The sequence below is a fragment of the Panthera onca genome, chromosome F2 (genome assembly GCF_046562875.1).
Source record: "Panthera onca isolate mPanOnc1 chromosome F2, mPanOnc1 haplotype 2, whole genome shotgun sequence".
Taxonomy (NCBI): Eukaryota; Metazoa; Chordata; class Mammalia; order Carnivora; family Felidae; genus Panthera; species Panthera onca.
The window spans coordinates 55842315-55870164 of record NC_138356.1 but is presented as its reverse complement, the minus strand read 5'-3'; the positions used below and the strand labels follow the sequence as shown (position 1 = coordinate 55870164).

The 27850-nt window shown below is 34.3% G+C and overlaps 1 protein-coding gene across 1 annotated transcript in view; it reads left to right on the top strand.

Moving 5' to 3' along the window:
- Nucleotides 1–27850, top strand: part of LOC144615073 (uncharacterized) — a 430524-nt gene that overhangs the window by 172108 nt on the left and 230566 nt on the right. The window contains exon 4 of the mRNA XM_078441574.2: nucleotides 898–1043. Coding sequence (XP_078297700.2) covers nucleotides 898–1043 — 146 coding nt within the window. The remainder of the gene's footprint in view (nucleotides 1–897; nucleotides 1044–27850) is intronic.

The following is a 27850-nucleotide window of genomic DNA, read 5'->3' as shown; positions in this document are numbered from 1 at the left end:
GGGCTTTAATCAGACCTTGTGTAACCTTGGAGTACATATGTGTTCTGGGGAATAGGGTGTTGCTCATTTTTATCTAACTCCCTTATCCTTCCCACTTAAAAGAGGTCATCCTAAAATTAAATGAACAAGCCAGACCTGTACTAGGTATGTACCAGGTTGAATCTGTACTAGGTACAAAGATTGCTAAATGATCTCTTGGATACACTTAATTTTTTTTCCACTTTAATTTACTTCCAAACCAGTTTAATAAAAGAACATGTTGTAGACACATAAGAAGATGATACATATAAATAAGTAAATCTAGATCCCCATGGGTTCCTAATTTATATATATGATGGAGCTGGAATGGAGTGAGGAACCATGCATGAAAGGAGCTAGAACACCTTGTCCCATTGTTTGTATCTTGTTAGGATGGAATAGGTACCCTTCAACATGACATCTCTAAGGGATGAAAGTCTATACCATCACTTGACACAAAATAAGCTATTTCAGTCATAAAAAAATTCATCTTTTATAATCACATAATTGACCGAAATTTTACAGCAGGTCATGTCCCATAAATCTGTAAATTTCAGTTTGTCCATCATAAGCAATTACATATAGACAGTGTATATCTTGCTAAAAGCACTCAATTAGTAAAGACTCTGTATTTTTCTCATAATTTTTATCAGGAGATTTGTTGGGGATAGATCTTTTATGTTTTCTTTATTTCTCTGTCCTCCATATTATTGAGATAGAAATGATGGGTTACAGAACACCTATTAATTCTTTCTCTCTCAGCCTGCCATTCCAATGCCTCCTTAGGCATGTGGCAGCTCTATCTACTAATGCCTAACAACCATGCCTGTTAGTGTTTTATGAGTAAGAGAAGCTATACATTATTTATCTTTCTTTCAGAACTGCAAAAAACTTACTGTGCCCAATATGTTCAGTTATGCTTTTGTACAATATCCCTGTATCCAAAGGATATATTATCAAGAAGATTATCTAGAGATCTAATGGTTGCCTCTACTTGTGGAATACTAAAGTTAACAGATACACAAGTGAGTGGTTTTTCTATTTAATTACCCTATTGTGATCAATTGTAGTAAACTTTCTCAGACATCTGAGTGTTATAGTGCCTGACAGTGAACCCTCAAACATTTGCTTTACAGGGAGTTCTAACAGCCACTGTGACTTTCAACTCAGCCGATAATTAATTGTATAACCACCCATTTTTGCCCTTTTTAATCATGTTGCTATGGGGTTGAGCTTAAGAATAACACTATAAACAGAACTGTCTTAGAAAATGCTATATTTATTGCTCTTATTGCTTGTATGTTATCTATACATCGATGACATGTAATTAAAATTTTTATGTGTTGTTTTTAAAGGCAAATTTGAAATTAGAAGGGAAAAACAATCTGTTTCCATACAGCAATTAATTTCATACACCAATTCAATATGTCTCAATATGTCTATGATAAATAAGGATTCTGTACAGAGACACAGGAAAACCCACCTTGTAGAACTACAAGGATTTTGAGGTAAATTTATATTCACTATGGATTAATATTTTATGTGAGGAATAAACTCATTTTTGGTACTGAAACCTGTTAAAAGAGAATGCTTATAATGAGGCATCAAGTGAACCTAAAACCTGAGCTGCTAACATGATGTACCAAGCCATAACACTAATCATTGTGACAGGAATCCTCCAAATGAGAGAGAGAGAGAGAGAGAGAGAGAGAGAGAGAATCAGGCTAGAATAGTTAGGGAAGAAATAAATAGGTTGTGTGAGCAGGTCCAGACTCTCATCACATGTCCACTTCTTGGATCACCACCAGCTTCTATACATGAACATTGCTGAATGAAGAGTTCCCTAAGACTGGTGATCACAGAAGGAAAAACAATTGACCCTGTTCTATAGGCTATGCTGATACCAGCTGTAAGTGAACTTCTAGAGCATTACAGCTGCTCTCTGCAGTGGATCTGAAGGAGAGAAGAGAAACTCAAAATCTTTCTAGTGGAAAGAACTTTGTCAAAGACCCATCCAAATGACTACTTTGCCTGGAAGAAGGGATACTGTGGTTGAAAGAATAATGCCGCTCAAAGATGCCTACATGCTAATCTTAGAAACTTGGGGATATGTTATCTTATATGGCAAAAGGGACTTTGCAGATGTGGTTAATTTAAGGGTGTCAAGCTGGGGAAATTATCCAGGACTTTTCAGGGGAGTCCAGTGTCATCACAAAGAGCTTCATAAGCCAGAAGCCACAAAGATGGATATGAAGATGGAGGAATGGTCCACAAGTAGCCTCTAGGAGCTGGAAAAGTTAAAACAAAAAAAGGAATTTCCCTCTAGAAAGAAGAAATAAAAACAGAAGAAAAGAAGTACTATTGACACATTGACTTTAGCCCCATAAAACTCATTTCAGGTTTCCAACATCCAGAACAATCAGACAATAAATCTGTATGGTTTAAGCCATTAAATTTCAGGTAATCTGTGTAAACAGCAATTGGGAACCTAATGCAGATACATAATTTTGAACCTTTGACAATGGTAATGGCTTTGTTGGTTGGTCAGGTACTTGGAAAACAAAACAAAACAAAACAAAACCTGTTATCATATTATATCATATCTATTATTTCTGGCCTGATTCTGTCGTTTGAATTTTCTTTTTTATGTGTTATATTTTCCTTTTTTGCATTCTTACTAATTTTTTTTTAAAAGTGTGATACCAGCTTTGCATGTTTTACCTTACTGAATGATTTTTATATTCCTATTCATGTTCTTGATCTTTATTGTGAGACACAATTACTGGAAAGTAGTTTGATCTTCTTGAGAGTTATTTGTAAGGTTTTTAGGTAGGAACCACTAACCTTTAGTAGAGCTAATTTTGACCCTCTCCTGAGGAAGTACCCTTCTGAGAACTCTACGCATTTGCCCCTGGAATCATGAGCTGATCTGCTTTGTCTGGTGAAACAGTGGAAAGTACTGGGTATTGTTCCCTCTACTGATTTTAGGTAGCATTCTGCCAGCCTCAAATAGTTTCACCACTGGCATTAACTGATAAGTACATAGCTGAAGAATTGAGGAGTACCCTCTACAGATCATTTTAGAACTCTCTGTACAGCTTTCTCCTCTCCACTAGTATGCCCTACAGCTCAAGCTGCCTTCCTCTTCAAGACCCAGGTTGGGCCCTTTAACCCAGGAACACCCCTGGACTTCCACCTTGGCTCTGTCTTTTCCCTGTGCCTGGAAATTCTTTCCAGGAAATAAACTGAAACAAACATTAGTCTTAACTAATTTACTTTCCCTCCCTCATGGATTATTTCCTTTCACTTTTTGATGTCCAGTGTCTGAAAATTGATGTTCATATACACACACACATATAAGATATTCTAGTGGGCAGGAATATTGCTTTTCTGTTACGCTATCTTGAACAACAGCAAACAGTTTTGAAAGATTATTTTGAAATCCTTTTCATTACCTCACAAAAATCATCTTAGAAACTTCTGTTAACAAGGCCATCTTGTTACCAGGTTCTGTACTGATATGTTATCAACTCATGTCATTCATATTCATGAAGGTAGTACTAGTAATACTAATGTATTAGGAAGTGGGGTATTTGGAAGGTGTAATCTGTGGTAAATGTTTGGACTATTGCATACATATGCTTTGAAAATAACTATTTTACTGAACTGAAAGATACTAAGAGGGAAATTATATATAATTAATTATAGCCACCTCTTCCTTTCTGTGTATTTCCTTTCATTTCTTTCAGGGTCCAATTCAAACTGTATTTCTTTGCCCTGCAACTTATCAGGTCAGTCAGAAAAAAAAAACTAATATAATTTTCCTTACTAAAATCCATTCTTGTTAACATTTTATTTCTTCTAAGAAATATATTTTTCCCTGTGTGGTATAAGTTTAAGCATGTTGTCTTCTGTACTCATGAAATCGTAGGGTGGCAATCATTTTGATTAGAGATTTATAAAGATGTGGGTTTGAATCTCAGCTTACGTTTGCTGATTATGAAGTGTTTGGAAATTGCCTACTTTTAATTTGCTTACTTTTAAAGCTGGGGAGAAAGTACATATCTAGCAGATATGCTTTGAAAATTACAAATAACCTATGCACAAAGTCTGACAAAGCACAAGTGTTCTAGAAAAAAAATACCTTACTTTTGTGATTTGTCTATTATTGCTCACAAATATAATATCCTTTTGTTTTCTGGGGTATTATACACGTGTTGGTATTAAGGAGAATTTATGGTATATTTAATTTCTTTAATCTTAACTTTCTGCTAAAGAAAGACAAGAATGATTGTTTGGTAATTTACTCTAAGAGATTTGTCAGGTTGCCTGGCAACTAGCTAACTGGAAAATGGGGTTTTCTTGCACACAACATGGTGCCTGTGCCAAAGTGAACTTCTCTAAGGTTTCAGAGTTTGACTAGTAGCCATTTCAAGTAATTTGTGTGTATGTGTGTGAGTGTGTGTGTGTGTGTGTGTGTGTGTTTATTTATTTATTTATTTAAAAACATGTATCCTGCCAAAGGCTATAGGAGCAGATCAGAATCAGAATTACAGGCACAAACAATACTTTAGAAGAGATATCTAAACTCAGAAGGAAGAAGACCAATATGTTTTTGAGTAAACAGTAATAATCCAAGAGCTCACATACACTGTAGGTCATCTCATGAAATATTTATAATTATGATGTGATATTAATATTTGTATTTTACAGAGGAGTTCAACAACATTATAAGATATGCTTGATTTGTTTCAAATAATAACTGGTTAAGCAGGAACACAAACTCAGTTCTATTTGATTTAAATTCCTGTATCTAGACACACACACACACACACACACACACACACACACACTCCACATTTTGTAAATCAGGAAACTGAAGCAAAAACCTGTGAAGTGGCTATGCAAAAAAAAAAAAAAAAAAGCCACAGTTCTACTTGAAATTCTGGGATATCCATATCAACTTATGGATTTAAAAAAAAAACAAAACACCTAAAGTGCATCATTTAGATGGAGTAAAAAAATGCACTTAAAGTTTCTCAGGTAGCTCTTAGACATAGAGAAAAAATTGAGTTATCTCAATAATATATTACTTTGATGTTTCAATATTAAATAAAATTTGGGGTAAAATACTCAGTATTTTCATATATGAGAGTCAAATCAAGAGGAAGAATGACTTGAATGTAGCTTTTCATAGCTTTATTTCTTCTGTTTACTTTTATTTGTTCTATAATAGTATCATACTGTGTTAATTTAAAAGAAATGGCATATGGGGCACATGGGTGACTCAGTTGGTTAAGCATCAGACTCTTGATCTTAGCTCAGATCTTGATCTCAGGGTCATGAGTTCAAGCCCTGCTCTGGGCTCTGCACTGGGTCTAAAGCCTCCTTAAAAAAAAAAAAATAGAAGACATGGTATATAATAAGTAAGTGTTTTTGATAATTATTTTGGAATATGGCTTTCTTCACACTTAAGACTTGTGAGAACATTTGTCTAAGCCATTCATCATTTTAAAAATGAACTGAGAATGGAAAAGTTTATGAAGAGAATATTGGTTAGTTGGGAGCAAGTAGGAAGAAGTATTCTGTACCACATGCAGTTCTTTTGACTCATCTTTGTGACAAGTGAAAAGATTTGTTGAACAGTGCAATGAAAATAGAAGAGCATAAAATCAGTGACACTCAATTCTTGTATTAGGGAATTTGATATTCTGTATACTCAGTGTATAACTCAGTGTTGTTCCAAATCTTGTGATGATGCCTCCAACTACTCTTTTAGTTAAGAGATTTTTTTGTCCTTAGGCTATTTTTCACTTTTCCAATTTGGTTTAGAAAATTTCTGACTTTACCTTTCAATCCAAAGCTGGGGAAAACTTGGCAGGTTTTGCTGACTTTTACTTTGCATTTGGGGATTCAGTTCAACAACAGTCTCAGGCAAAATGCAAGAATTGCAAATCTATCCAAACTAAAACAATAACATAATAGTTCACAAGCACCATGTAACTCTGGGACAGAAAAAATGATGAATTTTGTCCATCTTTGGATAGAGCTAAAAATTGACAAGTACACATAAGAAAAAAAAGAATGCCTCTAGGCTGTCTATGACAGCAAGATTTAAAAGCATATAATAAATGACTATTCTAATGTTTACACTGTTACTCTTTAGTGACACATATTTTAGAAATATCAATAAATGGAGTGTAAGCATAATTATCCTTTTCTATACTATTTAACTATAATAAGTCGTGTTCTTAAACCTCTCAGATTAAAATATATTTTCTCTGATACAAAAATGATATAAGACCTATTAATTACTGTTGTTGAGAATTTAGAAATTATGACTTATAGAATTTTATATGATATTGAAGAATATATTATTAGAGGTTATTAGTTATCCAGATATTAGCTGCCAAATTATATAGACTAAAAAAAGGCACAACTATGCTTAGAATAAATACATGTAGTATTACTCTCTACTTAATGTGAAGTATGACTTCACCTGAGTTGAGGACATAGTTATAGGATATCTTATATTTTATTCAAAATAATGTATAAGTGCATTTTCTGGAGAAGAAGAAACAAAATTTTAGAATCTCAACAAATTAATACACAATAGAAGAGGTTATTGTTTTAGATTTGGCCTCCAAAATGACAGAGTTTTCTCATTCTTTTATATATAATTGTGTGATATATGAACTGGTTTATTTTTAAATAACAGAGTAGTAACAGAGCACTTGTATGTCTCTCTTTTGAAGCATAAGCAGTTTAATGCAGCAGAATTATTTTGGGCCCATGAAGGCCCTCATGGATTGCAAGTATCCAAAGGTCAAGTGTAATACTGAAATTGTAATTATAACTTAGTAAATAATATTACACGAATGCTAGAGGGCTTCTACTGAATTTTTTTCAGCCTATTTCCATCAAATGGGAAACAACATATGAGAACCTGAACATTCTGAAGGGATTGGACACTGCAAGTGATTAGTATCAGAATGAATTTTATTTGTCCTTGAAAGCAGAGTTTCTTGAAACATTTGTGCTAGCTCACCTATACTTATTAAGATTCTTATTCAAGTTCAGTACATATGGAATGGGATCTGATATTCTGCATTTCTGGTGAACACCCAGATGATATTGAGGCTACTGGTCTTTACACCGTATTCTGAATAGCAAGTTTCTAAAGGACTTACCTAACATAAATTGACTTTAGATTTTTCCTAGTCCCCATAAAATTAACTGTGTGTCTATTTATGGTTGATCTGGAATGCAGAGATTCGAGTCATGAAAAAATATTCCAAAGCAGAAAAATGTCTATACCTTATTTATAATAAAATGGAGAAAAAGTTGATTCTGCTCCAAGCACTCAGGATATATATCCTTCTAAAAATTTTTAAGATCTATGTAAGATCATTCTTATCTGCAGCAAGTCCACTTGGAGAAATTCTACTTTATATATAAATATAAATATATTTATAGCAGAATAAGTTATCTATATATCTGATATATACCTAACATATGTATAAATATATATACATAATATATATGAGAATACACTTCCTATTTCTTTTATATATCACTAAAGCCAAAACTTTGTGTCCAAGTATAGATAATTAAATTGCTTTCATTTTCCTTTTATTTTGAGAATATTTGAATGTCAGCTCCTAAACTGATTTACTCAAGTGTTTGAACTAAAGATCTAGTGGAAAGAATTTTGTGCCTATTTGCAGAATAAAAATTATTTGTATTAGTGCTCATTGTCCTATAAAAGATATTCAGCTTTCAAAATATATATGAAGTACACAAAAGAGCAAGGAGACAAATATACTTTCATAGAGAAAGCAATCATATGAATCAGTCCTAGATGAGGCCTTTAAAATACTATAATTAATATGTTAAAGGTAACTAATGGATAGGTAGACAACAAGCAAAAATGGATATATCCAGTTACAATTATAATTGCCAAATGTGTCCATATGTGTTATTGGATTACCAGAGGGAAAGATAGAATGAAAAAAACAAGAAATATTTGAAGTAATAGTGACTGATCTTGCTCCAAAATTAATGACAGGCATTAAGTCATAAATCTAGGAAGCTCAGGCAACACTAAGCAGGATAAATTATAAAAAATCTATACCTAGGTAAATCATATTTGAACAGCAATAAATCAAAGACAAAGAGAAATTTGTGAAAGAAACGAGAAGGGAAACAAACAAATAACAACAACAGAACTTACTGTTGAGAATGAAGGACAAGAATTTTATCAGACTTCTGGAACTTCTTCTGGTACTTCTCAGTTACCATTAAGCCTGAGGAGGGTGGAGCGAAATGTTTAAAGTGGTTAAGGAAAACAATATCAACAACAGCTTTGAATTCTGTATCCAACATAATTGTCCTTCGAAAGTAAAGGACAGAAATTGGTTGCATTGCTATACACCAAAAATGAAGCAGCAGAAAGAGAAATCAAGGAATTGATCCCATTTATAATTGCACCAAAACCCATAAAATACCTAGGAATAAACCTAACCAGAGAGGTAAAAGTTCTATACACTGAAGAATATATAAAGCTTATGAAAGAAATTGAAGAAGATATAAAGAAGTGGAAAAACATTCCATGCAGATGGATTAGAAGAACAAATATGACTAAAATGTCGATACTACCAAAAGCAGTCTACACATTCAATGAAATAAATCCCTGTCAAAATAACAGCAGTCTTCACAGATCTAGAACAAACAATCCTAATATGTGTATGAAACCACAAAAGACCCCAAATAGCCAAAGTAATGTTGAAAAAGAAAACCAAAGCTAGAGGTATCCCAATTCTGGACTTCAAGCTTTATTACAAAGCTGTAATCATCAAGACACTATGGTACTGGCTCAAAAACAGGCACACAGGTCAATGGAACAGAGTAGAGAACCCAGAAAAAAACCCACAAACATATCGCCAACTAATCTTTGACAAAGCAGGAAAGAGTATCCAACGGAAAAAAGTCTCTTCAGCAAATGGTGCTGGGAAAGCTGGACAGCGACATGCAGAAGAATGAATGAATCTGGACCACTTTCTTCCACCATGCAGAAAGATAAACCCCAAATGGGTGAACGACCAAAATGTAAGACAGGAAACCGTCAAAATTCTAGAGGAGAAAACAGGCAACAACTTCTTTAATCTCAGCTGCAGCAATTTCGTACTTGGCATGTCTCCAGAGGCAAAAATGAACTGTTTGGACCTCATCAAGACAAAAGCTTCTGCACAGCGAATGAAACACTCAGCAAAAATAAAAGGCAATGGACAAAATGGGAGAAGCTATTAGCAAATTATATATCAGATAAAAGATTAGTATCCAAAATCTACAAATAACTTAGCAAACTCAACACTCAGAAAACAAATAATCCAGTGAAGAAATGGGTAAAAGACATGAACAGACACTTCCAAAGAAGGCGTCCAGGTGTCTAACAGACACATGAAAACTATGCTCAACATCACTCTACCAATTCACACCTGTCAGAATGGTTAAAAGTAACAACTCATAAAACAATAGATGTTGGCAAATGCAGAGAAAGGGGAATCCTTTTGCACTGTTGGTGGGAATGCAAACTGGTGCAGCCTCTCTGGAAAACAGTATGGAGCTTCCTCAAAAAATTGAAAATAGAACTACCCTATGACTTGCAGTTACACTACTAGGTATTTATCCAAAGGATACAAAAATGCTGATTCGAAGGGGCACATGCACCCCAATGTTTATAGCAGCATTATCCACAATAGCCAAATTGTGGAAAGAGCCCAAATGCCCATTTACTAACAAATGGATAAAGAAGATGTGGTATAGGGGCATGTGGGTTGTTCACTCAGTTAAGATCTTGGTTGACCCTTGGTTTTAGCACAGGTCATGATCTCGCAGTTTCATGAGTTCAAGGTTTTGTGAGTTCAGCACATTGGGCTCTGTGCTGGCAGCATGGAGCCTGCCTGGGATTCTCTGTCTCCTCATTCTCTGCCCCTGCTCCCCCACTTGCACTGCCTCAGTCTCTTGCAAATTAAATAAACTTATTTTTAAAATGTGAAATATATGTATATATACAATGGAATATTTCTCAATGATCAAAAAGAATGAAATCTTGCCATTTGCAACAACGTGGATGGAACTGGAGTGTATTTTGCTGAGTGAAATAAGTCAGTCAGAGAAAGACAAATATATGATTTCACTCATGTGGAATTTAAGAAACAGAAGAGACAAACATAGGAGAAAGGAAGCAAAAATAAGATAAAAACAGAGAGGGAGGCAAACCATAAGAGACTCTTAAATACAGAGAACAAACAGGGTTGCTGGAGGGATATTGGGTGGGGATAAGGAGGAGTTACTTACAAAAATACATCATGAGTGGGTTTTTGGAGAGATGGAACTGTTTCATATGGAATTATGTTGGTAGATACATAATTCTCTGCATCTGTCAAAATTCATAAAATGTACAACACAAGTAAATTTTGTTATATGTGTATTTTGAATCAACTAGGATAGAATGAAGATTATTAAAAATGAATCTCATTGAATTAAAAATTGACAATGATGCTGATGGAATGCAAAAAAAAATGACTTTAGTAAATTGAAAACAGTGTTTCAACTAGATACTGTGAAACAATGAGGCACTATAAAAAGAAATACTTGCAAATAAGAAATATATCTTGGTTGTTAAAAATATAATAGCACCACAAAAAAACTTAGTAGAAATAGTAGGAAAAAATTGTGGAATTCCCTCTGAACTAGAAAAGTAAAAAAGAAAAGGAAAATGAGAGGCACAGATAAAATATTTGAGGAACTATCTAAGTGATTTCACAGAGACCCAGCAAAAAAGAACTACAGGCCAATATCCTTGATGAATATGGATGCAAAAATTCTCAACAAGATACTAGCAAATCGAATTCAACAGCATATAAAATTAATTCTTCACTATGATCAAGTAGGATTCATTCCTAGGCTTCAGGGCTGGTTCAATAATCGCAAATCAATCAATGTGATACATCACATTAATAAAAGAAAAGATAAGAACATTATGATCCTGTCAATCAATGCAGAAAAACCATTTGACAAAATTCAGCATCCTTTCTTAATAAAAACCCTCAAGAAAGCCGGGATAGAATGAACATACTTAAACATCATAAAAAGCCATTTATGAAAAGCCTACAGCTAATATCATCCTCAATGGGAAAAACTGAGAGCATTCCCCCTGAGATCAGGAACACGACAGGGATGCCCACTCTCACCCCTGTTGTTTAACATAGTGTTGGATTTCTAGCATCAGCAATCAGACAACAGAAGGAAATCAAAGGCATCAAAATGGGCAAAGATGAAGTCAAGCTTTCACCTTTTGCAGATGACATGATATCATACATGGAAAACCCGATAGACTCCACCAAAAAAGTCTGCTAGAACTGATACATGAATTCAGCAAAGTCGCAGGATACAAAATTATTGTACAGAAGTCAGTTGCTACACAAATAATGAAGCAACAGAAAGACAAATAAAGAAACTGATCCCATTCACAATTGCACCAAGAAGCATAAAATACCTAGGAATCAACCTAACCAAAGATGTAAAAGATCTGTATGCTGGAAACTATGGAAAGCTTATGAAGGAAATTGAAGTAGATACAAAGAAATGGAAAAACATTCCGTGCTCATGGATTGGAAGAATAAATATTGTTAAAATGTCAATACTACCCAAAGCAATCTACACATTCAGTGCAATCCCAATGAAAATTGCACCAACATTCTTCTCAAAGCTAGAACAAGCAATCCTAAAATTTATAGTGAACCACAAAAGACCCCGAATAGCCAAAGTAATATTGAGGAAGAAAACCAAAGTGGGAGGCATCACAATCCCAGACTTTAGCCTCTACTACAAAGCTGTCATCATCAAGACAGCATGGTATTGGCACAAAAACAGACACATAGACCAATGGAATAGAATAGAGACTCCAGAATTGGACCCACAAAAGTATGGCCAACTAATCTTTGACAAAGCAGGAAAGAATATCCAATGGAAAAAAGACAGTCTCTGTAACAAATGGTGTTGGGTGAACTGGACAGCAACATGCAGAAGAATGAAACTAGACCATTTTCTTACACCATTCACAAAAATAAACTCAAAATTGATGAAGGACCTGAGCGTGAGTCAGGAAACCATCAAAACCCTAGAGGAGAAAGCAGGAAAAAACCTCTCTGACCTCAGCCACAGCAATTTCTTACTTGACACATCTCTAAAGACAAGGGAATTAAAAGCAAAAATGAACTATTGGGACCTCACGAAGATAAAAAGCTTCTGCACTGCAAAGGAAACATGCAACAAAACTAAAAGGCAACTGATGGAATGGGAAAAGATATTTGCAAATGACATATCAGACAAAGGGCTAGTATACAAGAACTATAAGTATACAAGTTCTATAAAGAACTCACCAAACTCCACACCTGAAAAACAAATAATCCAGTGAAGAAATGGACAGAAGACATGAATAGACCCTTTTCTAAAGAAGACATCCAGATGGCCAACAGGCACATGAAAAGATGCTCAACGTCACTCCTCATCAGGGAAATACAAATCAAAACCACACTCAGATACCACCTCACACCAGTCAGAACGAATGAACAAATCAGGAGATTATAGATGCTGACGAAGATGTGGAGAAACGGGAACCTTCCTGCACTGTTGGTGGGAATGCAAACTGGTGCAGCGTCTCTGAAAAACAGTGTGGAGGTTCCTCCAAAAATTAAAAATAGATCTACCCTATGACCCAGCTAGAGCACTGCTAGGAATTTACCCAAGGGATACAGAAGTGCTGATGCATAGGGGCACTTGTACCCCAATGTTTATAGCAGCACTTTCAACAATAGCCAAATTATGGAAGGAGCCTAAATGTCCATCAACTGACAAATGGATAAAGAAGATGTGGTTTATATATACAATGGAATAATACTTGGCAATGAGAAAGAATGAAATCTGCCATTTGTAGCAACATGGATGGAACTGGGGAGTGTTATGCTAAGTGAAATAAGTCAGGGAGAGAAAGACAGATACCATATGTTTTCACTCCTATGTGGATTCTGAGAAACTCAACAGAAGACCAGGGGAGGAGGGGTGGGGGGGAGCTACAGAGAGGGAAGGAGGCAAACCATAAGAGACTCTTAAAAACTGAGAATAAACTGAGGGTTGATGGGGGGGGGGGGGAAGTGGGTGATTGACATTGAGGAGGTCACCTGTAAGGGTGAGCACTGGGTGTTGTATGGAAACCAATTTGACAATAAATTTCATTTAAAAGTGATTTCAACATTGGCTTAGCTCTAGACTACCTCCATGAATTAATTTTCCACTACTCATGCCCTTTCCCACTGCCTACTCTTATGTCAGTCTCCTAAGTCTTCCAGAAATTTTTCAGTCCTGAGGATTTTGTGCTGGACATTCCTTCCCTGAGTCTAGAGCACTAACCCTGGGATTATTGTGCTGTTGTATTTCTTTCTTCAATGACGTATAATCTCAAACATTTAATCCAAACTAATCTAATACAGTTCTTCTCTTCTTCCAATAATGATTTGTGATATTGGTGTATTTTATGTTCACCATAGCACTGTTCAGTTCCTGAAATAATCTTGCTATTATGTAAGTTTGTGGTTAGTCTTATGCACAGCTTTATAGCTAGATGAATTCTTGGCATATAATAATCCCACTGCCAAAAAAAAAAAAAAGAGGAGGATAGAAGAAAAAGAAGCAAGAGGAGAAAGGGAAGAAAGGGGAGAAGGAGCAGCAGGAAAGGGGGTGATATGAAGGTGAAGAAAGAGAAGGAGGAGGAAGGGGGAAGAAGAGGAGGAAAGGAGGGAAAGAATGGATGAAAAGAGAGAGGAAGGAAAGAAGCAAGGAAGAATGGAAGAGAGGGAGAAAAAAGAAAGCAAGCTGACAAATGAAATGGCAATATATAATATATTTGTTTGTTTTGAAAAAATTCCACTTCCCTATTGTATTTTAATTGTACCATGTGTAAAATGTGTTATTCAGATTATGTTTTTATTATCTAATTAAATCAAATTTGTCTACCATGCATAGGCTTTTGGGAGCAATAATTAATTCATTTAATGAACATGTTTCTAATATTTTATGTATATTCACATTTGTTAATAGTAGTTCAAGTAAAACAAATCTTCTAGATTACCTAAAAAAGTCTGAAAGACTTTGGCTTGATATCAATTAGTATATTAGTTTATGTTAATTTCTTAATTTAAATGTGGAAAAAGAAACATAATTCATATTAAAGTTTTCTTTAATTGAAAAACTAAACTATAATCATCATTCCCTTCTAAAATTGATTGCAATTACTTGGGAAATTTTGTTACATCTATTTTATGTGACATTTACAAATCAATACTCATTTGCAATAAATCATCATGTCTAATGAAACCAAAAGATGGTCTTTAGCATCCTGAATACAGTGCATTCAGAAGAATATATTGAGACAAGATATACCTTTGTAATTGTAATAAACTTCAATGAATTTTGGAATTGTGTTGTTATGTTGTTAAAACATATAATTGGAAGAGATTTTGATAAGTCCATATAAATTTCTCATTACACAATTAAACCTAGAGGATTTTTTGAGGGTTTTTTTTTTTCTGCCTCATTACATACAGATTTGAAGTTATACGGAGTATAAATGAAATTAGGTAAATGGTAGATTAGAGAAGTATAGACAAAGAGGTAGGTAAATGGGTAGGTACATGATGATAGATTAGATAGAGAGATAGATAGATAGACAGATAGACAGACCTGTTCAAAGAAGGATAAACAGAGGTAAAGAAAATGAAGACCAATAAGGGTAATGGAAATATGTAATTAAGGACATTATAGTTGCATTGAATAAGCTTCAATTTGGGTTCTAAACTTCCAGATTACTTGACATCCAAGCGCTGGAAGCCGAGCTACCCAACCAGCCTGGTGGCAGGGCCCGGGCAGTGGACGGATCGGGACTGCAGGGCGGCCCACTGACAGTGAAGCTTCTTGTACTCCCACTTTTATGTAATTTGGCCTTAATAAAAGTACCTGGGGAATTGTCTGTTGGGGAATTGCCCTCGACAGGCCCCCTGGGAAAAGAACCGTCGGGGAAAGAAATAAGGTTCCGCAAGGAAATTGTGCGGCCCTACATTTAGCCCTTGCCACCCGCTATACAGACTCCTCTACCTAAAGGAAGGATAGCCTCATCCATTTCCCAGCCAAGGAAGGAACAAATGGATTTGAAAGCCCCACTTGGGTAACTAAGGAGTGTATCTATGGGCACAGGTTACTCCAACCCCTAGGCCCACTTGGCCCCCAGGAGGCATTCCAAATGATGATTGAACCTAGTAGGTTAAGGTACAGAATGGTTCATTAGTTCCTAGGTGCATTATCTCTCTGAGAATGTATAAGGCATGGGTTTCTAAGGCCCTCTTGGCCCCCCTCCTGGAACCTCAGACTGAGGCGAACACTTCTGCTTTTCAAACCACGAATGGTTCAGGGAAACAACTAAGAGGTCATGTCCCTGCAACTGTTCCACTTGCGGTGTTGAGAGATAAATGACCTTTCATGAAAACAGCAAAGCAAATGCTTTACAGATTATAGATAAACGTAGATACGTAATGAAAACAATGAAAGAAATTAATCAATAAGCAAAGGGCAGGAAGGAACGTTACAAGAAAACAATCATGTTATTCCTTAATGGGTGATTACACGAAGGAGCAATTTTAGAATTAGGTAATGCCAGAAAACATAGATGATGCACGCTATAAGGAAATTGCTAGCAAATATAATGCTACATTTGCCACAGTAAAGCGGCCAGTTCAACACACTGCTGTTGTCTGTGTCCATTTTTATTTTTGTTTTATTTTATTTTCACTTTTTCACCTATGCCGTTCATCCTTTGGGAATCCCTGGACCTGCCGGAGCTGGGCTCCAGCATCCAAGTATATATATGCTATGTGAACTTTTGCCTATTCCTCTGGAAACCTCCATATAGCATGACTTTTTCAAAGGCATGGGCAATTTAAAAGAAGAAAACAGATTTAAGCAAGTTAGCCTTTGAAATTATTATAAAATTTCCTTTGATCGCACAAAATACTGCTTTCTTTGATATATTAAAAGAAGGTTTTAATTAGCTACTTGTATGGTTTATTTGGTTTTATTTTGCATCTCAGGAAAAAAACAAATGCTGGAAGTTAAATATTTATATAAAATTCATTAATGCCTCTGTTGCTTTGTAAGGATTGCTTCAAGGGAAATATTGAGCTCAGTTAACAAGCCAGTGCTACTTGTGAAAATAGAGAAAGGGACTCTTCTCAATTAAACCAGAGTATGTCAAATGCTCTCTGATTGTTAGCCCCCAAAGTAGTAAAAACTTCTGTTGAATTATCCAAAAAAGCAGTTTTGAAAAGGAATGGACATCCTTAACATTATATAGTTCTTAAATCAGAAAAAAAGTAATTTGTCAAGATTATAAACATTTTTTTAATTTTTAAAATAAATTTTATTATTTCTGGACATAAAAATGATAAAATTAATATGGACAGTATTTTATTTTGATGATAATTATGGACAATTTTTCAGGGAAATCATTTTTTTTACCTTTATTTTTATTTCTATTTTTTAGAGAGACAACACAAGCAGGAGCTAGGGGCAGAGGGAGGGAGAGAGAGAGAGAGAATCCCAAATGGAGCACCCTCCCACAATTCTGGGATCTTGACCTGAGCTGAAATCAGGAGTCGGATGCTCAACTTACTGAGCCACCCAGGCTTCCTAGGAAATCATTTTGATAAGGAATCTATAGAAGACAAATCTCCATGCCACAGGTACATAAAACACCACAGTGTTTAATATATGGCTGTTTGCACCCAGGTAACCGATTTTAATGAACTGAAAAATGCTCTCCATTACTGCAACTTCTTTGGGAAATTTTAAGATAGGGATAACTAGATAATTGATACTTTAGAGATGAATGAAAATTTTATTAGCCTTTATGACATTTCTTTTCATTATTTTGCCATTCATTTGAGGACGCTATTTCCTCCCCATTGATTCTCTGTAAATCTCTGTAACATGATTTAAGCAATTGTGTTTCATTTACTATTTTCCTATAATTGATCATTACCAAAGTAATCAATTAAATTAAAAACCCATACTTCTAAAGGCTTAACATTGCTCACTATCAATAATAAAATAATGATTTAAAAAGTAAAAATGAAATTGTAGATACAAAGTGGCATTAATATTTAATGTACTGTGTTCTAATCTTTTATTTTCAAAGTAAACTTAGTTAAATACTTGGACTCTTCACCAAGTCATATAAACAGCACAGAGAACAACATAATATGTAGAGTGACCAAAGCAATTTTTTTTGGTAGATGGTTAAAATATGACATTGATTGTGACATAAATCATTATGTATACAGTATGATTAAAATAATATATATGATAGAGTAATACTAATGAAATATAAAGGTTAACATTAGTGGAATAGTAGAAACTGAAAAAGTGGAAAGTTGGTCCTAATGGATTATTTTGTATCAGGTGTAATAATGTAATTTAAGAGTTTTTAATTTTCCTGAAAGATATAATGCCTGAACCAGACATGTAAAAATAAATATCAATATGCATGAATCATCATTCTCAAAAGGAAAAATATAATGTAACCAAAAATGAATGAGTTAGAAGCATTAGATCTTATACTTCCTTCTTCACAACCCTCCAGTACTGGAAGTTATATATAGGCAAAGACTTTAATAAACAATTGCAACTGTTAGTATAGATTCTGAGAAAAGTTCAAGCTTATACATAAGACTCAAATTTTGCCTTGCTCTATCAAAGTAGAGACACCCATAATTGTAGAGAACTTATTGTAACATCCAGGACTGAATCTCTTTCTCTAACTAAAGAGACTGATTTCATTCCAGATATTGAGTAAAGGACCTGGTGTTGAATTGAAATTCCAGTTGTGGAGTTGAGATAATTAACCCATGTGTGTTCGTATCACAAAGAAAGGAATATAGCTAAAAGCCTCCCTTCCCCAAGGTAATCATGGAAATGAATATTGGGAATGTACCCAGGTCTCTCCAAATCTTGCAACTCTGGAAAATCAGGCTGCCAATTGTTTCAACATCACCACAATATATGTTATATTGATATAATTATCATTATTAAATTATCAGTTTTTCTGGTAGGATACAAGGAAGTATGGTTTTAATATAAGCATATAAGTAGTCAGTAGGATTATAATACTCTGTGTTTTTATGGTAACAAGTTATTCTTATCACTTTGATTTACATCCTCATGACTAATTATTATAGACAGATTGTTTTTGCTACCAATTCTTGATTAAGTCATAACCAGAATATACAATTTACTGTTTCAGTTAGGTTCAGAGGCCACTTAATTGATTGGCACATTTAAAGTATGAGGAAAATTGAGATTTAATTTTGGTGTAACTGAAAAATTAATAGATGGTTGTTTTTATAACCAAATCAAAACAAAACAAAATACACCTTTAAAACACTGTGATTTATTTAGTCCACTTATAATATGGGACTGGCATTTGACTAAAAAAGTGTCAGATTTGGGAGACTAAAAATAATCCACCCACTGAGAATGCTACTCCCCCTCTACTGAGGCACACACTAAATCTCCATACAAAGCCATGAGACGCTTACTTGGGAAACCTGTTTGTATTCATCAATAAGTAAGATTATCCAGAGAAAAATTACACTGGGTGAAATGAACTGTTAAAAGATTTGAATGTCTAAATGCACAAGTGACAAATAATTCAGAATAAGTGGATGGCTGGATTTAGGTTTATAAAGTACAGTAGTTACTGAATGAACTGAAAAAAAATTGCTGATTTTTGTAAAACAAAAAAAGTGAAGTTTAGATAAAATGCAAATAAAAACTAATAAAGTATTTGGTATAAGAACCAACACGTGGTTAATTTTATACAATGGTTCATAGCTCTGCATAAATCATATGATTAATCATATGGTTCAAAACTTTAATATCCTCTCTGTTTGTTGCTATAGTCTTTCTATCAGTTACTGAGAGAGGATGTCAAATAACACCCACTATGATTGCATTTTTATATTATGTTTTAATTTTTCTGGCATTATACCTTATTACTTAAAGAATTCAATTTGTTTATCTATAATGGAATTTATATTTGGCTTTGAATCTACTATCTTAACATTTCATTCTGTTTTTCCCAATTTCTTTTTCTTATTCTATCATTTCTTTTGGATGGATCAAGTATTTTTAAGCCCTTTTTTCTATATTAGCTTATTATTTTATTATTATTTTAGAAGTTATTCTAGTAATTATAGCATGTGCCTTTGACAAATAAGATCTTAATTTAAAGAATTGCTTTTATCACGTCTCTAATGGTGCCAGGAGCTTACAAACTTGAGCTATATTTATGCTCTCTTACATTTTTTTTTTCTGTCATTGTTACCATGTATTATAATCCTACTTTTTTGTTCCATGGATGATATTTTTATTTTATAAAATTAGTATAAAAATAATATATTTCTCTAGATAATTATCTTCCTAGTGCTCTTTATTTTGCCTTGCATCTAGAATGATTATTTTTCTATCTAATGACATATCTTTAGTATTCCTTTCAGTATAGCTCCTCTGAGACTGTATGAATAAACAGCTGAAACTTAACACAGATTTGAACTGCATGGTTCCACTTATACGTGGATTTAAAGAAAAAAATACAGTCCACTAGTATAAATGTATTTTATTTTCTTTAAGATTTCTAATAACTTTTTCATTTCTCTAGATTCTTTTATTAAAACATATAAAACATACATATGAAACATACAAAATATGTGTTCTTTGCCTATTTATGTTACCGGTTTCTGGTCAACAGTAGGCTGTTGTTAGTTAAGTTTTTAGAGTCAAAAGTTGTCCATGTGTGGGGTTTTGGCGCCCCTAACCCCCATGTTGTTCAAGGGTCAACTGTATTTCCTTTGTTTTTTTTTTTTATTCTGAAAATAGTTTAATTTCACTTTCTAAGATTTTTAAAATACACGACCGTAGTCATTTCCTTTCAGCAATTTAAAGACAGAATTTCACTGTCTTTAGGCTTCCATTTCTTTTCTTCTGAAAAATCATATCTTAGAGTCATTATTTCTCTTTATGTATTGGGAGATATAGCTTTCTTTCTTCCTTTCTTTTACTTTTCTGTTGATACAGTAGTTTACTATTATGTTTTTAAATGTGATTTGCCTTACATATCTTTATATTTGCATATATCACTTAATATGTGATTTGATTTTTTTGCCAATATTTAAAAAGGGTTTTTTTGCCAATTTTAAAAAAAGTTAACTATTGCTTCCGCTCCATTCTGTACGTCCTGCAACTTTACTCACATGAAATGTTAAAGCTATTCACTATACAGCCTAATAAGCATTTTCACTATATTTGACATATTGTTTCTTATCTCTCTTCTCCAATTTGGATGTGTTTCTACTAATAATTTTTTTAGTTTATTCATTTATTTAGAGAGAGAGAGAAGGAACGCACGAGCAGAGGAGGGGCAGAAACTGATGTGAGGCTCAAACACACAGACTGGGAGATCATGACCTGAGCTGAAATCAAGAGTTGGTCACTTAACTGACAGAGCCACTCAGGCACCCCTGATTATTACTTTTTTTTTTTAGCTCTTGCATTTTCCAAGTTTAGGTCTTCTTATTGGGTTTTTATATATTTATTTTATAAAACAAATTCTCTATACTTTATTTTATTGAACATTAAAGCCACAGTTATTTTAAAGTCTGTAAGTTGAATATAAAACCATAATTATTTTCTAGTTCATGGCTTAGATTATATGGTCTTTTTCTGTAGTCACTTTGCATTGAGTCACACGGTCCTATTTCTAACTTGCCTGGCAGTTGCTTTAGTAAATGTGTGTGTGTGTGTGTGTGTGTGTGTGTGTGTGTGTGTCCATGTGTGTGCATAACTTAAGAAGCCCTAGACATTGATACTTAATTTCTGAGATGATTCTGTTTTCTTCAGGCTGATAAATAAAGGATAGGAAGATCACTTTGATCCTGTCAAGTATGGTTTATTTTCTTTTATCTATTATTCCGAAGACACAGTAGTGTAAGGTTCTCCATTGAAAGTTTAGAGTATTAATCAAGGCTTTTCTTCATTGACAGTTCCTGAAATTCAATTTTTTTTTTTACCATCACCATGAGATTGCCAAAATCTTCACTTAGATTTTTTGCCCTTTAGTAGCTGCTACACAAAAGGAGCCCTTTTGACTCTTCTGTTTTTCTACTCCCCATGTTGTTCCAGTATATTCTGTCACTTGGCAGCTTTTCTATACTCAGTGCCATAGTCCAAGGTCACAGAAGGAGAACTTATTGTCTATTCTCTACACTCTGTGATTCTCAGTAATCCTCCCCATTGAGCTAGCCCAGCTTGGTTACCATTATCACTGAAGATAATTGGTGTCTCACCATCATCATTCAATGTGATCCCTCTCCAGAAAATAATCATCACTGTATTTTTTTTGTTATTGTGGCTACCCCTTAAAATTTCAGCAAAAAGTATTATAATTATACACACATTGATTTATAAAATGTTGTTTGTAGGGAAAAAGAAAAGAGACATTTAAGACAATTAAACATTGTGTTTACCAAATTAGGAGACAAAAATCATTAAAATATAGCCCTTGTTACTAAAGGCTTAAAGAGCAATTCAAATATAAATGCAGATTATGTGTTTGTGGACTAAATGTTTGAGTTACCCCCAGATTTATATATTGAAACCTAACCTATTGATATATCAATATTCATATATTGATACCCAATGTGATGAATATTTGGAGGGCCTTTGTGAGGTGATTAGGTCATGAGGCTGAAGTCCTCATGCAGAGGATTAGTGCCCTTATAAAAGAGACCAGAGATAACTTCCTTGTCTCCTTCCACCATGTGAGGACACAGCAAATAGACAGCCTTCTAATGACCAGGAGGCAGGCCCTTAACAGTCATCAAATCTGGAAACAGTTAGACTGTGGAACTTGCCAGTCTCCAAATCAGTGAGAAATAAAATTGGGTTGCTTATAAGCTACCCAGTCTATGGTATTTTTGTTACAGTAGCTCAAAGACTCATGCCATGCACAATTTGAGGCATTGAGAAACTATAATAAGTAGGCAATTTTAATAGTGTTCTCTGCCTCTATCACAAACCACCCAAACACAGTGACTTAAGAGCATATATTTAATCTCACCCTGATGAGTCCCAGGTCTACTGCAATCATATGATCTATGCTAAACTCAACTGGGCTATTTCACCTCCAGGTACGGGGCTACCTTACATACTGGTTTCTCATTGCATATTGAGCTTTGTAATTTATGGATTTAAGTTACACACACACCATGAATATTTCTTTTAAGGCCCAGGCTTCAGGGACAGCAGATACCCAAAGGAAGCTTTTCTCATGGCATTGTCAGAAGGACAGATGGGCGAAAAGAAAAATGGGTTTAAACTAAGGCCTAGAGTTTAAACTAATACATGGCACTTCCATCAATGTTCTTTTTTAGCAAAAATAGTCTCACAGCTGAGATCAAACTCAAGTTTGAGGAAGAATTGCTCTATTCCTCTGGTGGGAGGAAATATAAAACGGTATAGCAAAGACCATGGATACAGGGATAAGTAAATAATAGAGGCCAATAATAATTCAGTCTACCATTTTCATACATTTGGTTATAATTACTTATATCCCATCCATATGCAAAGTATATTTATTCCCGTAATGAGGTCTCCTAAAATCTCATTCCTTCCTTGAAATTCAGCATACCATGCCCTACATTAGGGTTAGATTTATTCTCTTTTCTTTAATGTTTTTATTTAAATTCCAGTTAATTAACATACAGTGTAATATTAGTTTCAGTTATACAATATAGTGATTCAACACTTCTACAGAACATCTCATGCTCATCACCTGTTTCACCCATCCCCCTCACCCCTTTGGTAACCATCAGCTTCTTCTCTATTGTTAAGAGTCTGTTTCTTAGTTTGCCTCTCTTTTTTCACTTTTGCTCATTTGTTTTGTTTCTTAAATTCCACATATGAATGAAGTCCAATGGTATTATTCTTTCTCTGACTGACTTACTTCACTTTCGTAATGCTCTCTAGTTCCATCCATGCCAATGCAAATGGCAAGATTTCATTCTTTTTGTTGGCTGAATAATACTCCATTGTGTATATATACCACATTTTCTTTATTCAGTCATTAGTGTATGGACACTTGTACTATTTCCATAATTTGGCCATTGAAGATAATACAGCTATAAATGTCAGGGTGCATGTATCCCCTTGAATTAGTTGTATTTTGGGGGTAAATACCTAGTAGTGCAATTGTTGGGTCACAGGGTAGTTCTGTTTTTAACTATTTGAGGAAACTCCATACTGTTTTCCAGATGGGCTGACCCAGTTTGCATTCTCACAAACAGTGCAAGGTTTCCTTTTCTCCTCATCTTTGCCAGTTTCTTGTGTTGTTGGTTTAGTCATTCAGACAAGTATGAGGTGACATTTCATTGTAGTTTTGATTTGTATATCCCTGATTATGAGTGATGTTGTTGGCCATCTGTATGTCTTCATTGGAAACATGTCTATTCATGTCTTCTGCCCATTTCTTAACAGGATAATTTGTTTTTTGGATGTTGAGTTTGAAAAGTTCTTTGTATATTTTGGATATTAACCTTTTATCAGTTATGTCATTTACAAATATCTTCTCCCATACTGTAGGTTAACTTTTAGTTGTTGATTGTTTCCTTCATTGTACAGAAGCTTCTTATTTTGGTGTAGTCTCAATAGTTTATTCTCGCTTTTATTTCCCTTGCCTCAGGAGACATATCTAGAAGGAAGTTGCCATAGACAGTGTCAAAAAGGTAACTGCCTATGTTCTCCTCTAGGGTTTTAGTGGTTTCAGGTCTCACATTTAGGTCTTTCATCCATTTTGAATTTATTTTTGTGATTGGTATAAGAAAGTGGTCCAGTTTCATTCTTTTGCATGTTGCTGTCTAGTTTTCCCAACATCATTTGTTGAAGAGACTGTCTTTTTCCCATTGGATATTCTTTCCTGCTTTGTTGAAGGTTAATAGGCCGTATGGTTGTGGGTTCATTTCTGAGTTTTCTATTCTGTTCCATTGACCTATCTATTTTTGTGCCAGTACCATATTTTGATCACTGCAGCTTTGCAATATAACTTGAAGCCTGGAATTGATGCCTCCAGCTTTGCTTTTCTTTATCAAGGGTGTTTGGCTATTTGGGTTTTTTGTTGTTGTTGTTCCATATAAATTTGAGGATAGTTTGTTCTAGCTTTGTGAAAAATGCTGTTGGTGTTTTGACAGGGATTGCATTAAATGTGTATATTTCTCTGGATAGTATAGATATTTTAACAATATTTGTTCCCAATCTATTTAATAGATGCAGAAAAAGCTTTTGACAAAGTACCACATCCATTCATGATAAACACTCTAAACAAAATAGGTTTAGAGAAAACGTACCTCAACATAATAAAGACCATATATGAAAAACCCATAGCTAATATCATCCTCAGTGAGGAAAAACTGAGAGCTTTTCCTCTATGGTCAGGAATAAGACAGGGATGTCCACACTCACCACTGTTATTTAACATAGTACTGGAACTCCTAGCCACAGCAATAAGACAATGAAAAGAATTAAAAGCATCCAAATTGGCAAGGAAGAAGTCAAACTTTCACTATTTGTAAATGACAAGACACACTATATAGAAAATCCAAAAGATACCACCAAAAAACTGCTAGAACTGATAAATGTATTCAGTATCTTAATTTGAGAAGATTTTGTTGGCGTAAGCAATAAAATATAATTTATTAGCAATAGTCTTCCTTCTCCTTTCCTCTCCTTCCTTCTCTCTCTCTCTCTCTCTCTTGTTTCCCTCAGAATAGTAAGAAGTTTATTTTCATTCGGTATGAGTTGAAACTATCTTTATATCCAGTTTTCATTGCTCTATGCTTAATATAAGAAGAAGAAGGAGAGGAGGAGGAGGAGGAGAAGGAGGAGGAGGAGGAGGAGGAAGAAGAAGAAGAAGAAGAAGAAGGAGAAGAAGATAGCATTGTGTTAGTTGCTGAAAGTCTTAAATAATAGCAGTTATTGAGTTTATAACATGTATAAACCTGTAAAAATGTTATGATAAATAATATTTATTACTTTACAACAGGCCCTATTCAGTAGGATCTATGTAAAATTATTTTTTTTTCAACGTTTTTTATTTATTTTTGGGACAGAGAGAAACAGAGCATGAACGGGGGAGGGGCAGAGAGAGAGGGAGACACAGAATCGGAAACAGGCTCCAGGCTCCGAGCCATCAGCCCAGAGCCCGACGCGGGGCTCGAACTCACGGACCGCGAGATCGTGACCTGGCTGAAGTCGGACGCTTAACCGACTGCGCCACCCAGGCGCCCCTATGTAAAATTATTTTTGATGAAGATCCTCAGTAAGAATCATTTTATCTGATGCCTACTGACTGGATTGCGTCTTTTCTTGAATTTATATTTTATGGTTAACCACATAATTTCTCTCTTATTAGCTATCTCAGTGCCAATATATTTTGTTATATTGTATCTCCTTTCCTCAAATAGCTACCCCAGGGTGAGTTCTAAAACCTCTGATTTTTTTTTTCAGGTACTTTGAGCCCTGGAAAAAAATCTTCTGGAGATAGGTACACAATTCTACAGAAAGGTATCATTAGAAATTCTTCATTTCCAATCTCATTTCCCCTTTATTCTTATCATTTGCTCCAATCCCACCATTAAGAAACATCATTTTCCTCCTCCTTTGCAAAGTCAGTCTCTCAATTTCTCCCTTTGACCATTGTCCAAACATTCAGAAATATATTTCCATAAACAATCCTCTTTTCTCTTCATTATTTTCTCTCCCTAGGCTCATTCAGCACTGTAATCACATATCCAAGCCTGTGGTATCCTACAAAGTAAAATAAAATTACTCTCTTTTGACACTATATTCTTATCTAACCATTGCTTAATATGTATCATCACTTTCAAATCTGAAATTTTCAAGAGTAGACTTATTTATTGTCACCACTTACTACATCACACTCATTGATCAATCCTGTGTAATCTGGCTTTTACCACAAGATGTCCATTGAGAATTTCCTGATTAAGATCATCTATGAAATGCCCGTTTCCAAGAAAAAGGATATTTTAAAAATTCAGTTTACTTAGCTATCTCCAAACCTTTGCCGCTTTAGCCACAAGACCCTTTCTTTGATCATGTCTTGATATATTTGATGACACACTCATGTATATCCCACAAACTAATTTATCTTAGTTTATAACTAGTCTTTCTAATGAAGAGCTTGATTTTGCAAGTTAGCATGATGAAATAGAAACAATGTTGAAGACTTGGCATCTAGTCATGTTTAAAATATCATAGCTGCCCCTTACAGAACTCAATATAAATCTAGTGTATATGAGAAGACCGGAGTATTTTGAAAACAGTCAACCTAGGTAGTAAGAATGAGAGATACTGTCTTTCTTTTCCATTTTCTTTCTAAGAGTATGTTAGATTGAGAAATCTGATAAGCTCCTATTTTCAGCCCAAGTCACTCAAAGGACACCCATTCAAAGTTGACCTTTGGAAATAAACTGATCATGTCCTTGGTTTCCAAACCTCAACAGGAAATTGGATTCTCTGCTCTGTCATGGAACTTAGTTCCTAAGGACTGCGGGTGTGTTCATTCTTTGTGGTTCAGATAGAAGGGCTCAAATTGAGAAAGAAAGAAGGAAATGTCAAACATCAGATGAATCCATGGGCACAAGCATAGTAAATTAAATTCAAGAGAAGTAATCTCAAGTTTTTAAATATGAATGTGGCTTTAAATCTTTCTGACCATGACAATTCTTAAGATATGTTGTTGGATATTGGCAATATTTTGAAATGTTTATGTTGCTCCTTCAGAAGTACCATATAGTCTCACATCTAATATCTCTTTTATATGTTAGTTTTATTTTCCAACAGTATTGTATGACTCTGATAAGACAGATCACTTTCATTATTGATCCATCTATTTTTTTTTAAATGCCTTCATTCTCTTTACTACTTGGCCTGTGTTTGCAAATAAAATAGATTCTTAATGAATTGATTTATGCTGACTTAATTAAATGCATATGATACTGAAAGATACACTAATGAAGCCTTAAATTTAGAATATTTTAATGCTTGTAAGGTTTGCAAATAGAATTTGATAAGTTATGTTTACCTAATTGTAGTACATGTGGACAGGTGTATATATTTTAAACTTATTGTGTTGTGCCTGGGAACTCTCCGGTGTATTCTCATCAATATATGTATTTTATTTTACTTTATTTTTTGAAGTAAAATCTAGTTTAATTTAATAATTTAATTTAATTTAATTAATTTTTTAGGTTTCTATTTTAATTCCAGTTAACATACAGAACATACAGTGTTATATTAGTTTAAGGTGTAAAATATAATGATTCAGCACTTCCATACATCACCTTGTGCTCCTCATGACAAGTGTACTCCTTAATCCCCATCATCAGGTATATATATTTCAAATTCATTGTTATGTTTAGAAGCATTAGCTATAGAAGACCTGTGGATATTTACTTTTAGTATAGTTTTTCTATTGAAAATCTCTTATCTACAATTACAATGTTTAATCTTCTCTGTAACTATTACCTTATTGTTATTTATTTTAATATATTTGAGATTTTATGCTACTCAGTACATAAAAGCACCAGCAAAC